Raw genomic sequence first — 16316 nt, 5'->3', positions numbered from 1 at the left:
CTTATAATAGTACTTTGCATAAAGGACTGTCCATCTTAGTATTTCAGACACTTAACATTTTTTGTTAAGTGAAAATAGGCTGATGCTTCAGTTTTAAATCAACTGAAAATGTGATAGTTGAAAACATGCTGGTTCCCAGAATCCAGAAGTCTGCTTTAGTTATTAAAAAAACAGAACATGGGTGGCTTTGGTAAAATTACTAGTACTATATTCCCAGTTGCCCTCTACTTCGGAATCAGAGACTCCTTCCCTCTTAATTCATCTAGTTATTCATATTGGAAATCCTGTATCAACCCACACATTCCAAGATAACTAGTGAAATATATACCAGGATCAGGGACTTCAGCCTTCTGTATTAGGGATGTTAAATATCAGTTAATTGAATAGTTGATTAACCTCATGAATTCTTATCGGTTACTTGACTATTCTATAGTCCCCGGGGGTGGGGCCAGCAGCCAGTGTGCTCCAGCCCTACTCCCAAAGAGCCCCCTGACACTTCGCACAGCTGCCTGGGTATCAAAGGTGGCAGCATGGGGTGCCATGGAAGAGCTGGTCTGTGAGGGGAGCCAATTTAAAAATCAGAGGCAGCAGCTCCAGGTAGCAACAACCCCTGTTGGGGATGGGGTATGAGCTAGACCCGGCGCAAGCCAGAACTGAGCTGGGATGCTGGCCAGCCTGCTAGAAAATTTACGGGAAGGCGAGAAATGTGTGTAGTCTATAGCATTAACTGATAAGCTTTTGCTAATCAGTTAATCGACTATACTATTACATCCCTATTCTGTACTCCATTTTCCTCCAGGCAACATCCATCTCACATTTTGCTTTTTACAAGAAGTACAAAGAACATACCACCTCTGAGCTACCATGCCATTTTAGTCTGCAAAGCCCAATCTACTTCATCCGTTTGTTGTTTGAGAATTGTTTTAGAGCAGTGGTCCCCAACCTTTTGGGGCTGCCACGCTTCCGGGGGTGGGGCAAGCCCAGATCATTCGGCAGGCGCACATAACTGCCCCGGTAGGCGCCATGGGTATCACTGTTTTAGAGGATCCTCATTAGTGAGATACATGTGATCCTCTTAGCAAGAGCTCAGCCATCTGATAGGATTACAAAAGAATTTTTGGAAATCTGAATTTCTACACCACAGCTATGGTTAGCTGCATATGTTAAGACTGTGTCTGCATCAGTTGCCATTTTGACAGCATATTGTTTCTTCAGGCTTTTCTTGTACTTGTCAGTAAAGCTAGTGTACTTTAGTGTTGTTATGGTATTTAAGTTTCGGGTGTGGGGCTTTTTGGGGAGGGGTATGTTGTTGAGGGAACTGGACAGTTTTTGGTTCTGTTATCCCTTATGGTAGGATTTTCTGTGTGCTATTGAATTTGGGTTCTAAGGTACAACTTAAGCATTGTTTGGTTTGTGCTGTACTTGATTTTTAAAATACTATTAGTGCAATTATGCACTCATCAGCTTTTTGAAAAAAATAATTAAACTTGTTTATATCTAACAGGACATCTACAAAAGATTCTCTCCCATTATCATCCTCCAGAATATTCTGCTGATTTTTATGCTGCATATATTAATATTCTTCTTGGTGTCTTCTACACAGTCTGCAGGGATTTGAAAGAGCTTCGACATCTGGTGAGGGATCCACTAGATTATTTTTTCATATCTAAAACCTCGAAGGCTAGATTTATTGTTAAATTTGGATAAAGAGCATTCCATAAGCATGTTGCATCAAAATATATTTGGGGAGGTATGGGTGTCCTCAAATCCCTCAAGGCTTTTTACAATATGATGGCGCTTGTACAGTCATGTGTCCATGGAAGGTATCACCAAGTTAATAGTTGCATTAGGATTTGAGAAGTAAATTCCAGTAGGAGTTCTAGATTGGGTTTTCTGATTGTTGTTGGGAGAGACATAAGAACAACCATTCTGGGTCAGGCCCAAGGTCCATCTAACCCAGTGTTAAGCTTATAAGAAGTACATGGAATCTATTTCAGGGGGAAAGCAGTGTGCCATGGTTTATTGGAAATACAGCTTTAAAAGTAATTCCTTCAAACATACACACGTAATTACACACATACAGGTCCTACAGGTTCTTATTGTTGCCAGTCTATGGAGACTTGGCTCAATCTAATGGCCAGTTAGATTGCGCATGAGTGGGAGAGCTAGGTTATTTCTGTTCTGATCTGTTGCTCTGAAGTTTTGCGGGATGAACCCAAAGACCCATGGCAATATATCCTATTTTTATAGTAGTAAGTTCCCATTTGAGTATATGGGTTTTGCAGTGTCATGTTGTGATAATTTCTCTTTGTGACGTTTTATCTCCATCATCACTAGAGATTTCCCCCTCATTATCCTTCATTAGAATTTTGATGCTTATCATTGTGGGTTTTGCCTTTATCAAGGCATCTGGCCAGAGGAGGTCACCAGGGAACTGCGCGGTGAGCGGAGAATCTCCGCTGCTTTGTAAGGAGTCAGACGAAGCCCCACGCAGCTGCCGGTGACCGGTGAGCTGGGGAAACCCAGCTGCAATCGGGGGGCAGAGGAAAGGGAGCGAGGCATCCAGCCAGAGAGGGTCACCGGGGAATGGCGCGGTGAGCGGTGAACCTTTGGAGGCAGGGTAAGCCCTGCGCAACTGCCAGTGACTGGCCAGCTAGGGAAACCCAGCTGCAAGCCCACTCCCCTGTCCTTTCCTTCCGTTCCCCAGAGCCAAACACCTCCCCTCCCTGCTATAACCCAGTCCCCTTTCTCCCCCAACCTTATGTTCCGGTCCAAGCTGCTAACAAATGGAGGCTGGAGCTGCAAGCGCACATGTGCTTGAAACGCAACCCCCACCTTTTCCATTATTTTCAATGGGAACATTGACCCTGCATAACACGTTTTCACTTAGCACGATCATTTTCTGAAACGCATCTACCGTGTTAAATGAGGAATTCCTGTATTACAATTCTCCTACTTCAATTTCCAGTATTTCTTATTCTACATATATGGATTTAATACCTTCTACACCAGTATCCTGTCTTCTGACATTGATCAATCTAGATACTCCAGAGGGAATGAACAGAACAAGTAATCGTAAAGTGATCCATCCTCTATCATCTATTCCCAACTTTTGACAAAAAGGCTACAGACACCATCTCTGCTCATCCTGGCTAATAGCCATTGATGGACCTATCTTCCATTAGTTTATCTAGCTCTTTTCTGAACCCTGTTATAGTCTTAGCCTTCACAGCATCCTTTGATAAGGAGTTCCACAAATTATGCATTGTGTGAAGAAGTGTTTCCTTTTGTATGTTTTAAACTGGTTGCCTATTAATTTCATTTGGTAACCCATAGCTCGTGTTATGAGGAGTAAATAATACTTCTTTACTGACTTTCTCCACACCACTCATGATTTTGTAGCCTCTATCATATCCCCCATTAGTCATCTCTTTTTCAGTCTGAAAAGTCCCTGTCTTATTAATCTCTCTCCTCAGATGGAAGTTGTTCCATATCCCTAATAATTTTAGTTGCCCTTTTCTGAAACTTTTCCAGTTCCGATATATCTCTTTTTAAGATAGGGTGATCACATCTGCACACTGTATTCAAGATGTGGGTGTATATGAATTTATATAAATAGGCAATATATTATTTTCTGTCTTTTTATCTATCCCTTTCCTAATGATTCTCAACATTGTTAGCTTTTTTTACTGCTGCTGTACATTGAGTGGTGGATGTTTTCAGAGATCTATCCACAATGATTCCAAGATCTTTTCTTGATACGGCTAATTTATATATGTTTATTTGGGAATGTTTTCCAATGTGCATTGCTTTGTATTTGTCAACATATAATTTCATGTGCCACTTTGTTGCCCTGTCATTCAGTTTTGTGAGGTTTTTTGGTAACTTCTTGTGGTCTGCTTTGGACTTAACCATCTTGAGGGCTTTGCTTGACTGAGGTTGACTGAGAGAAGTTCCAGGATTTTTTCTTGAACTTGAAATAGACTAGTGCAGCTCAACCTTAAAACATTAACTCTCATAGCATCCATGTTATAAGTACTGTAGCTAGTGTAGTAAATAAAACCCAACATTTTTAAGAGTCTACTAATTATCGGTGCCTCAAGTTTTGAATATGTAGCTGATTATTCATATGACAAATGTGCATGCACATAGGTAAACTTATTTGAATAGCATACGGACAACCATTGAATTTCACAAAAGCTGAAGTGAATGATGACTTACAGTATGGAGTTCTAACCAGTTAATGAACTAAAAAATCCATGCTAAACTATAGAAAGCTTTAATTCTGTTTGTATTGTTATCAAATTGGAATTAATTGTTCAAGAACGAGATCAGATAATGATCTGCATGAGAAACTTGGGTTTTTTAGGAAATGTATGCTTCATTCAGTTGTGTATATACTTCAGTGATCCAGAGATACCCACATGCTCCTTTTGGATTGGAGATTAAATTATGTATGACGCATCCTTAACACTTGATAATCAAGTTTAAATTTTGAACTGGTAAAGATAACAAAAGGCCAGTGATCAGTCTTAGCTTGTGTTTGGTAGCTAAGGTAGCAGGTATTTTAGTTCATCCTCCCTCCTGCTTTTTTTCCCCTCTCCAATCCCGAATTCTTGCTGGGGATGGAGGAGGGAGAAAAGAGAGGGTTTTTTTTTTTTTTTCATGTTGCCTTCTTTCTTCCCCTCTTAGGCACAAGATCAGTTGCACGGTAAAAGCACTAAATAGAGGCGGGGAAGCCATTTTTGTTCTACATACAACTAAATTGGCTAATAGCTAAGCTAGGCAGAATTGTTATCTTGGGTGACTAAAGTAGAGTGCAGTAATAAGAATGGCATGGTACTGCCTTCATACCTGGTTGTCCAGTCAACAGCCATTACTCTGATTGCCCAACTCTGAAGACATCACAGAAGTAAGGAAGGAAATACCTTGCAGACGTCCCTTCCACGACCTTTTGGGTCAGGACACCCAATTTGAAAACGCTGATTTTCCATGTGAAATCTGTATAGCAGGTATCAGCAACCTTTCAGAGGTGGACTGCCGAGATTTAACTTATTCACCTCTATATATGTGTCCAAGTGCCAGTGTTACTTTTTAAAATTCTACTTACAGCAACTTCATTAATAAATAAAGATGCAGATCTTACCTTTTGGTGCAGGGGTTGGCAAACTTTCAGAAGTGCCGTACCAAGATTTAACATATTGACTGATGTGTGTGCTGGGGGAAGGAAAGGGTAGGGGAGGCAAGGGCAGGCCTGGGTACAGTGACCTTATTTTCTGAACTAACTGCAGTTAGGGAGAACAGTTTAATTTAAATTTTGAAACAGATTAAGCGTTTTAACTTTTTCGTGTTAATTTATCAAACTTCCTTTTAAATAAAATATTATGTCCAACAAAAAGTTTCCATGTTTTCTTTCTTTATGGCAGGGGTGGGGAGCCTTTTTTGTGTTGGGAGTCACTGACTGTCAGAAAAATAAGTTGGGGACACAAGTGAGAAGCAAAAAACCTCCTCTAAATCCCCCCAGCCCTCACTGATGTGTCCCCCAACCGAGACACCTCACTCCTCTGGTGCTTCCACCCCATGGGCTGAGAGGAAGGGACAGGGAGGGCTGAGGTTCGGGGCTTCCCATAGGCCAGATTTATTTTTCTGAGGTTTCAGTGGATTTTGTGGACCCCCTTAAGCTGTGGGATGGGGGAAAAAATGTGGGGTTCAGTGTGTGGGTCAGGGCTGCCAGCGAGTGGGGTGGGGGTGCAGGAGTTGGGGTGCTGGAGGGGGTGTGGGTGTGAGGTCTGGGAGGGAGGTAAGATGCAGAAATAGGCTGGGAGTGGGGTGTGTGGCTAGGGGGAGGGTGCAGAAGCAAGGGAGGGGTCAGGAGTGAGTGGGAGCAGGCTGTCTGATGGCCTGAAGGAGGAGGCAGTGCAGCTGGACCTGGAGCCCTGTGCTGCAGAGGCAGTCCCATGGGGGGGAATGAGAAGGTCATGCAGTGTGTGGTGGTGAGGTAGGGTTTGGCAGGGACTCACTGGCAGCACTGCACACTGTAGCTGGTTTGGCTGCACCTTCAAGCGCAGAGCCACTGTGTTCACAGCCTAACTTCTTGCCAGTGCCCTCCCCCTTCCCCAGCAGCAGGTTAGGCTGTGCGCGCTGTAGCAGGTTCAGGGACGCCTCCGAGCGCAGAGCCACTGTGCGCAGCCTAACTTGCTTCTGGCACTCTCCCCTTTCCCCGGCAGTAGGGTAGTCTGTGTATACCTCATCGAGCTCAGGGGCGCCTTCGAGTGCTGAGCCACTATGCATACAGCCTAACCTGCTGCTGGGGAAGGGCGCCGGCAGTAGGTTAGGCTATACATTCCATTCAAAATCGGCTTGCATGCCATTCATGGCACGCGTGCTGGGGGTTGCCGATCCCTCCTGTGTAGTATAGGGTAAAAGCACATGTGGTCTGTGACACGTTTTTCATGGCTGTGAATTTGGTAGGACCCCTATTTATAATGTTACGTATAATTATAGTATATATGAATTACATAGAATCATAGAAGATTAGGGTTAGAAGGAAACCTCAAAGGAGGACTAATCCCACCCACCTAAATCATTCCAGCCAGGGTTTTGCCATCCCTCTCTAAAAAACCTCTAAGGATAGAGATTCCACCTTCCTTAGGCAACCCATTCCAGTGCTTCGCCACTGTCCTAGTGAAACATTTTTTCCTGATACCAACCTAGACCTTCTCCACTGCAACTTGAGACCATTGCTTCTTGTTCTGTTATCTGCCATCATTGAGAATAGCATAGCTCTATCCTCTTTGGAATCCCCTTCCTCCTCAGAAGTTGCTGCTGTCATATCCCTCCTCAGGTAGTTACTACTGTCAAATCTCCCTTCATTCTTCTCTTCTCCAGACTAAATGAGCCCAGTTTGTTTAGCTCTCTTCATAAGTTATATGCCTCAAACCCCTAATCATTTTTGTTGCCCTCTGCTGGATTCTCTCCAATTTGTTCATATACTTTCTTTAGTGGGGGCCCAAAAACTGGACATAAAATTCTAGATGTGGTTTCATCAATGCTGAATAGAAAGGAATAATCACTTCCCTCAATTTGCTGGTAATGCTCATACTAATGCAGCCCAGTATGCCATTCGTCTTCTTGGCAACAAGAGCATGTTGCTGACTCGTATCCAGCCTACTGGCCAGCTAGGGAGGGAGGAGGGAACCAGGTTCTATCAGTCGTGATTCCTATTCTCTGAGGCTGCTGCTTGGCAGGATGAACCCAAAGTCTCATGGCAGGGCACCTCTTCTTTCCATAGTAGTTCTTCTCATACAAGTCTGAGTTTTGCTGCATCATGTGGTAATCTGTTACCTTGCAACAAATTGTTATCTCAAGATTGTTTTCCTTGTCATTTTGTATCAGCATATTGACAACTCTTTCTGGGTGTTGTCGCATTCTGGTTTTTATTGGAGCTTGATATCTTTTCCTTCCCAGGGGTGCTTGTTTTAGCTTCAATATCCTCAATCTGCCCCTTGTTAGATATCATGTACATCATGATGGTCAAAGGAGGGATTGGCAGTGATAGCCTTCAGACTTCTTTTCCCATGTGCACATTCCTCACTCACACAAACAAGAATTACAGTTTCTTTTGTGAAGACAAGCAGAACATTTTAAGAATAAAAAGTAACTACATACTTTTCTACAATAAAAGGCTCATACAAACGTTCTTTAATCTTGGACTAAAAGAATAGTCCTAAGGACAAAAGGGTGACCATAGTGAGTCACAAGGACCCTTCTGGTTGGTTCCTGCCTTGATGTCCGTAATAGACAGATATAGCCTGTCTGATGCATGTTTACCAAAGTAGTAGGCCCTTCCTTTTTGCTAGTCAGAAAGGGCAGCCCGCAGGGAATACTAAGGCTCATTACATTGTATAAGGCTTATTACAATGTTCTTATACAAACACTACAATAGTTACATGGCTACAAGTGCATGTGATTCTTCCATTCTAAACATAGGACTACGCACTGTCCTTGTTGAATTTCATCAGCTTTATTTTGGCCCAATCCTATTTGTCTAGATCACTCTGGACCTATCTTTATCCTCCAGCCTATCTATCTCTCCACTGCCCCCTCCCCCAGCTTAGTGTCATCTGCACACTTGCTGATGTGCAATCTATCTCATCAGTATGTATATATTAACTTTAAAAACCCACTATCCTGTTCACAAGACTGTTAAATGGGCTGTTCAGGGAGTATGGCTTTTCTGTATAATATTAGAGTGTGATGGATATGCTTTCAGTGCAGTTAATGGGTTATAGTTTGTCCAGTCCTTTTATTTTGTGGCACACCACTGAAGAATTACCACTTGATAAGTTTACTATTTTTACTTTCTGATGTATTAAGTTTTATATTTTTATTTAAGCCCATGTGCATCCTGTATTGGAACAGTACTTAGTGTGTTAACTGTTGGGTTTTTATTGACACCTAGACACTATAGGAATGGAAACTAAGAAGTTATTTTTCTGGTTATCAAGATAGTGAGTGGGAGTAGGGAATCTGTGGGAGCAACAGAATAGTCAAAATATAACTCCTGAATACACAGGATCTTGCAGAAAATATATTTCCTTGTTAATTTTGATAAGAATATACTGTATTTTTGATTGCACCAGAGAAAAATATTTAGAGTGTGTGTGTATGTGCGTGTATGTGCATTTATATGCATGCGTGTGTGTGTGTATACACCCCCTCAACCCCCCAAGGTATATTTAATGTATATCTCTTGAATCATATTGAAAGGAGCAAAATACTGAAAATAATCTTAAATAATGCAAACATTTGCGGTTGAGTAATTTAATATAATTTATTTAGCAAAATTACCATAACTTAGAGGAAAAAGTGGCCAGTAATGCAAAAATAAGGCTTGCAAAGAAAATATTGAGTACTGTGAAAATAGAAGTAGAGTTGCCTTGCATACCACCCACCTAGATTCCGTAGAACTTTGTATGTCCAGCCGTCTGTGCAGCGTTTCCTCTTTTTCCCTAGAAACTTGAAGGCAGGTTATATCTGTGATGGGGATATAAAAAATGTATAAAAACAGTAAGCATGTAATAAATCAAAATTCTATTGGCTACGTGGTTGAAAGTTTGAGGGACTTAGGGGTAGGGAGGGTGTCATGTGGTTCGATTTATTTTAGATCCAAGAGAAACCAGGACACTCCAGAGAGATTTAACCACATTCTTATTTATTGTAAGCTTTAAGCTGTTAACATAGTTGTTTAAATGTTACAATCCTTAAAAACAATTACTATACAATTTAAACCTTAAATACTATCAATTCTAAAGCAATGAATACAGCACAAAACAATGCAAAAGCAATTAATAGAAGATCTTCTACGATACAATAAAAAAGCCTAATTCACTTATACTCACTACAATACCAAGCAGGAGGTCGTGGTATGCTTAATTTGTATTGTTATGCAAAACATTCCTGCCTCTCAAAGCTTGTATGCGTGCTTATGTGCACTAGACTTGAGACAGGCCTGGGTTTTGCTTTTTAGAGATCTGCACTGTGATCTGCCCGTGGCCCCCATTAGCCACACCTCTGGAGGTAACCCTCTCCAGGCCAGATGGGCACATGACCAAAAGTAAAAAGTGTTGACACACCCCCCCAAGGACTTTTCCCACCATCCTCCTACCAATAGGGATTAGTTTGGCCCTCCCCAATTCCCTCCCCCATGCAACTATCCTGCAATTGCATTAACCCAACGTGTATGACATTAATGGTGGGGTGGAGAGGCTGGAAGTGTTTCCTCCCATGAGCAGAATGAATTTTGTGTTGTGCACCAGTACCGAATTCCACTTTGCTACCATGTCTCCTCCCCTTGCTCCATCAACTCCCCTGTTGCCTGCTGCCCCCCAACCCATTACCCTCCTCTGCTGTCCTGACTCCTGCCCTTTTTACTGCCCTCAGCCTTCCTGAGACCTACCCCCCCCCCTCCCCGCCAGCCCTTCTCTCCCCCGTGCCTACTCCTCCAGTAGCTCCACTCTGATCATGTGAACTACCCCTCCTCATCCCCTCATCTGACACCTCCCTCTCCTCTGGTGCTGGTCCCTCCCCTGCAGGTGTCTGCCCTTCTGCTTTCACCCCCAGAATCCCCTGGCACCTGCACCTTCCCTTAGCCCTGCACCCTTCTGGTGCCTCCCCCTTTCCTCACTGCGCCTGCCCCCTTGCCCTTTTTTCCCTGATACCCATCCCCTCACCACCCTCTGCTCCCATTTCCCTCATGCTCTTCTGCCCTCACACATGACTTGCTCCAACCCCACCTTCCTCATGCCTACCCCTTCTGTCAAGCCTTCTCCCTGCACCTTCCCCTCCAATCCTCAATGCCCTTACCCTCTCCTCTTCCAGCATCACCCTGTTCCCCCTCCCACTGACACCTCCTTTCCTGCCCTTTTCCTCATTGTCTCCTCTTCCCCCACTAGCATTTGTCTCCTCTACCTTGTCCCTTTGGTGCCTTCCACTTTCTTCCTCTTCCACCCTCCCCCCTCCGCAAAAGCCCCTTCCTCTCCCACCTCTTCCTCTTATTCCCCCCCCCCCCCCCTTACCTTCACCTTCTGCCTTACAGCTTGCAGGGCTGGAGTCAGAGCCAGCCCAAGCTGCAGGGCTGGGGAGGGGCGCCCCCAGGGCATTACGCAGGGGCTGCCGGGACATGCGGGGGCATCCCAGGGGCGCTGCGCGGTGCTGCAGGGCCGGGTACTGTAGAGCTGTGTGGGGGCGCCCCCACGGTGCTGCAGGGTTGGGCAGGGGTACCCTGCACGGCTGGGCGGGGGCACCCCTGGAGTGCTGCATGGTGCTGCCGGGACAGGTGGGGGCGCCCCCGGGTTGCCACGTAGTGCTGTAGGGCGGGGCCTGGGCTGCAAAAATGGCTCAGGCTGCCGTCTGAAGTCAGGCCCCAGCTGCTTTTGGAGCTGGGCTGCTGGGTTTTAAAATTCTCTGCATTTCCCCTTTCACCTGTTGTGCGGTGTTTGAGGACGCCGCGCATGCGTTCTCTCTGCCCCACAGTGCCCAGTAGATGGCTGCGGAGAATTTAAAGTGAGGGGCTGTGGCACTTCATGACAAATCCCCCTCTTCCTCCAGCAGCTTCTGGCTGCCCCCAGACATTAGGGTGTGCCTGGACACACCCGGCACACCCTGTGCACATGCCTATGTGTCCAGGTTTCATCACAGAGGGAATGGTGCTGGAGGGGTGCTCCTGTACCTGGGACCTTGTCTGCCAGCCCTGTGTCTTGGGCTCTGCTGCTGGCAGCAACCTAGTGCACATGGGTCATGGCTGCTGATGTCATTCCTGGGGTCGCGGCTGCTGGCCCTGCACCTTTGGCTCTGCCAGGGGCTGCATCCTGGCAAGTGGGGTGATCCTAACTGGTAGAACCCTGCATGTGCCAGGATGCTGCTAGCGGCAGGACCCAAGATGCAGGTCTGGCAGCTGGGATCCCAGGAGTGGGGCTGACAGCTGTGTTGGAGCATAGCTGCAGGGATGGCAGCCCAGACAGATCCTGGTCATAGGGCAGCTTGGAGGGATCTTGGGGCTCCGGAATGGCAGACGGCATCCACACTTCAGGTGTGGCAGCAGCAGAATGCCGGGTACCAGCTAGTCTACTCACATGAACGAAGTACGGACTGTAAGGATTTCAGGGACCAATCCTACAGGCTTTTGTGTGTGTGAGGTTTTTTGTATGACGTATGTTGATAAAACTAGTATAACTAACAAGAAGTCCCTTGGCACCTTATAGAATAACAGAGGGTATGTCTACACTACCCTCCTAGTCTGAACTAGCGGGGTAATGTAGGCATACCGCACTTGCAAATGAAGCCCGGGATTTGAATTTCCCGGGCTTCATTTGCATAAGCGGGGAGCCGCCATTTTTAAAACCCCGCTGGTTCGAACCCCGTGCAGCGCGGCTACACGGGGCACGAACTAGGTAGTTCGAACTAGGAAGCCTAGTTCGAACTACCTAGTTCGTGCCCCGTGTAGCCGCGCTGCACGGGGTTCGAACCAGCGGGGTTTTAAAAATGGCGGCTCCCCGCTTATGCAAATGAAGCCCGGGAAATTCAAATCCCGGGCTTCATTTGCAAGTGCGGTATGCCTACATTACCCCGCTAGTTGGAACTAGGAGGGTAGTGCAGACATACCCAGATTTATTGGAGCATAAGTTTTCATGGGCAAAGACCCACTTTGTCAGGTGCATGTCAAACCAGTGTCATCTTGAAACCAGTGGCAGTGCTATGGGCACCCACGTGGCCCCACAATATGCCAACATTTTTATGGCTCACCTGGAACAATGCTACTTTAGCTCTCGTCCACTGGCGCCCCTTTTCTATTTATGCTACATTGATGACATCTTCTTCATCTGGACCCATGGGAAGGAGGCACTGGAAGAATTCCACCATGATTTCAACAGTTTCTACTCCACCATCAACCTCAGCCTGGTCCATTCTACACAAGAGATCCACTTCCTGGACACTACAGTGCGAATAAGTGATGGTCACATAAACACCACCCTATACCAGAAACCTACTGACTGCTATGCTTACCTACATGCCTCCAGCTTCCATCCTGGACACACCACACAATCCGTTGTCTACAGCCAAGCACTAAGGTACAACCTCATTTGCTCCAACTCCTCAGACAGACAAACGCCTACATGATCTTCACCAATCATTTTTAAAACTACAGTAACCTCCCGAAGAAGTGAGGAGTCAGATTGACAGAGCCAGACGTGTACTCAGAAGACTCCTGCTATAAGACAGGCCCAACAAAGAAAATAACAACACCACTGGCCATCACCTACAGTCCTAAGCTAAAACCTCTCTAACACATCATCAGTGATCTACAAACCATCCTGGACAATGATCTCATAGACCTTGGAAGGCAGGCCAGTCCTCGCCTACAGACAGCCCACCAACCTGAAGCAAATTCTCACTAGCAACTGTACACCACACTATAGTAACTATAACTCAGGAACCAACCCCTGCAACAAACCCCGGTGCCCACTCTGCCCACATATTTATACCATTGACACCATCACAGGACCTATCCACATCAGACATACCATCATGGGCTCATTCACCTGCACATCTACCAATGTAGTATATGCCATCATGTGCCAGCAGTGCCCCTGTGCCATATACATTGGCCACCAGACAGTCCCTACGTAAAAGAATAAACAGACAAATAAGATATCAGGAATGTAGGAGAACACTTCAGTCTCCCTGGACACACAGCAGATTTAAAAGTAGCCATCTTGCAGCAAAAAGTCTTTAAAAACAGACTCCAAAGAGAAACTGTAGAGCTACAATTCATTTGCAAATTTGACACTATCAATTTAGTATTGAACAAAGACTGTGAATGGCTAGCCAACTACAAAAGCAATTTCTCTTTTCTTGGTGTTCATAACTCCATCAGCTGCTAGAAGTGGGCCACATCCTCCTTGACTGAATTGACCTTGTTATCTCTGGCCTTCCTCTTGATTGGTACTCCTTTCTTTTCATGTGCCTGTATATTTCTACCTGCCTTTGGAATTCCTACTACGTGCATCTGGTGAAGTGGGTCTTTGCCCACGCAAGCTTATGCTCCAATAAATCTGTTAGTCTATAAGGTGCCACAGGACTTCTCGTTGTTTATGCAGATTCAGACTAACACGGCTACCCTTCTGATACTAGTATAACTGTTTCATAAGTTTCTGAACTACTCTTCAAATAGTAGATTTTTTAAAATTAATGAATGTTGCCTTTTACTATAAATATGATTTTGAAGCCACATTGAAATCAGTATATGCATGTCTAGATATTACCATAAGCAGTGTTCCTTGTAAGCTGTGTGCTTGTGTGACCACTCAGGAGAAATTCGGATGCCTCCCAGCTGATTAGCAGAGCTAGGTTTTGTGTTTCTATTGGTGGTGCACATTCACAGGTGCCTTAGTGCATATAAAAGACGTTTATTCTGTACATGTATGGAAAAAATCAGCACATGGATGAAAAAGATTAGAGGGAACATTGACCATAAGTGCTGTATAGAGCTGTCTAAGGACATGTGAGCAAAGGAATTAATTGGGAAGGGTGTTCTGTTATAAAATTCCAAGTATTAATGTCCAGGATCCTCCACCAAACATAGCACCTCCTGCTGGCCATTCTGGGGATTAGTTCTGTCAGCTTGCACTCTCCTTCTGGTGGTGGTTTCTCCTGTCTTGTTTCCCTCTGCTGCCTCACCCACTCCTGGGTCCTTCCTCTGTGTAATTTGGTCCTCCAGCCAGGTCACTATCCTCATCACCTTTTGGGGGAATTCATAGTCTTTCCAGACCTGCTATCTGACTGGATGCCTCCTGTGCCCTTGCCACTTCCCAGTGGCTGGTAGGGGAACCCAGACTCTCACTGTACGCTGAGATCCAGACTAGGGACCTTTACCAAGCAGTCACATTTTCTTACTGATAGAAATGGAACTGTGTTAGTCTGGTGTAGTCCTGTTTTACATTTTCTTACTGTCTTTCTGGGTTGTTCTTACATTCTAACAGGCTTATGCACACACACACTCTGCCTGGCTGAACCTGCCCACTTGCCTGCATTCATGGAATGACTGCAACCTTTCCCAGCAGCATCCCCCTTCTCTACAGCCAGCTATCAGGCTTTTTACAGATCTTGCCTGTTCCTGACAGGTAAACCTGTTCTAAATTAGCTGCCTGCAGCCTAAATCTCCCCGGCTTGTAGCCTAATTAGCTGGTTAGGCCTACCTGATTTATTTAAGCTCTAGCAGAGCTAATGTGGGGGAGTCCATCCCATCACAATTAATAAATATCCAGCTTCATAGATTTATCCAACCTGGAAAAAAGCTACCTTGGTAGAGTACAGCAAATAATTTTTATCTTAAGCAAAAATAGTTTATTTAAAAGTGAAGGAAGGGTCACCAAAAATGTGGGTTTTATTATTTCTTATCTGTGTTTGTATGTAAATATATGTGATCTATTATTGAACATATTTACTGATTTAAAAAGATACAATTGCTACATTGAAAATTATTTATCAGTATACATAGTGAAAGGATTTTGTGCAGGTTTTTATTTGCTATTGTTGTGATTGTCGTCTTGATGTTTATCACTGGATGTTGCACTGTAAAATAGTATAACATGAATCAGAGTGGAAAAACTTGGAAGCAAAACATCATAATTAATAGTTGAAGCAATTTTTATTCACTTTACCTCACCCAGAGGTGTGCTAGATGCTGTATAGTATAGAATGACCATGTTTAATACAATATCTTAGTATATTGTTGGTTTTTTTGTTTTTTTCCCCTGCAGGCTGCACTAAATTTTACTAAATACTGTGAACCAGTGGTCAGAGGAGAAGGTAACTACTTTTGCTTTTCTGTTAGGCTGTGTCTCCGTTACAAGCACTGCAGCTATACTGCTGCAGTGTAAGATGCTTATTTCAGCAGTGGAAGAGGTTTTCCCATCTTTGCAGTAAATCCACCTCCTAGAGGTGCTAGTTAGGTTGACAGAAGAATTCTTTAACCAAGCCTAGTAGTGTTTGTGTCAGAATTTTGGTTAGCTTAACTATGTCTCTCTGAATGTGAATTTTGTACACCATGGAGTGATGTAGAGAGGTCAGCCTACATTTTAGATGTAGACCAGGCCAGAGTAGTAGTCAGCATTGAGAATGGAGGGGCTCAACCCGTGCCACTCTTCTAGAATGTTTAGCTTTGATGTACTTTGCCAATCACAGCAGTGTCACTTTTACTGTTCAGTGCTCAAAAGGCAACTTTTGGAGTTTAGCAGAAGCAGACAACCAACCTTTAGTCACTATTTTATGGAGATGTGGAGGAAAATACTGCCAAGTACTTTTAACAGCTGCTCCCTCCTATACAACTTCTCTCCATATCTCAACAGTGAAGGGGGAAACTACCTTCCGAATTCTAGAAGTGGAGAATGAAAACAGTCTGTTAAATAGTGATGGAGTAACCACAATGCAACATCCTTGTCTTGCAATGTGTGTTCACATCAATAGAAGATAATTCTATGTCATAGTAATGAAAATATTTCTGAATGTCAGGATGTCTCATTGTTTATTTTATAAATCTGACTTAAAAATATTCAAAGTTAAATTCCATTATCGTATAGATCAAATGCCTTTTCAGAGTTTACACTATATGGTTTTTTTAATGTAGCAAGTGAACGTGACACACGTCGACTATGGAAAAATATTGAATCTCATTTGAAGAAAGCAATGCAGACTGTTTATCTCCGGGAAATATCTAGGTAACTGTCCTTTTTTATTTTTAGCTATCAGTTTCTCAA

General features: G+C 44.2%; 1 protein-coding gene across 6 annotated transcripts in view; it reads left to right on the top strand.

Moving 5' to 3' along the window:
* ORC5 (origin recognition complex subunit 5) overlaps positions 1-16316 on the top strand; it is a 167023-nt gene that overhangs the window by 30534 nt on the left and 120173 nt on the right. For 5 of the 6 annotated variants that reach the window (XM_006137544.4, XM_075926907.1, XM_075926895.1 and 2 more), the window contains 3 exons: positions 1505-1635; positions 15321-15369; positions 16187-16277. In XM_006137544.4, the coding sequence (XP_006137606.2) occupies positions 1505-1635; positions 15321-15369; positions 16187-16277 (271 nt within the window). The remainder of the gene's footprint in view (positions 1-1504; positions 1636-15320; positions 15370-16186; positions 16278-16316) is intronic. The other variant, XM_075926920.1, reaches the window with a different exon arrangement.

This window comes from Pelodiscus sinensis, chromosome 1 (assembly GCF_049634645.1).
Source record: "Pelodiscus sinensis isolate JC-2024 chromosome 1, ASM4963464v1, whole genome shotgun sequence".
NCBI lineage: Eukaryota > Metazoa > Chordata > Testudines > Trionychidae > Pelodiscus > Pelodiscus sinensis.
Note: the sequence above shows the minus strand (reverse complement) of the source record. Positions and strands in the feature narration are given on the sequence as shown.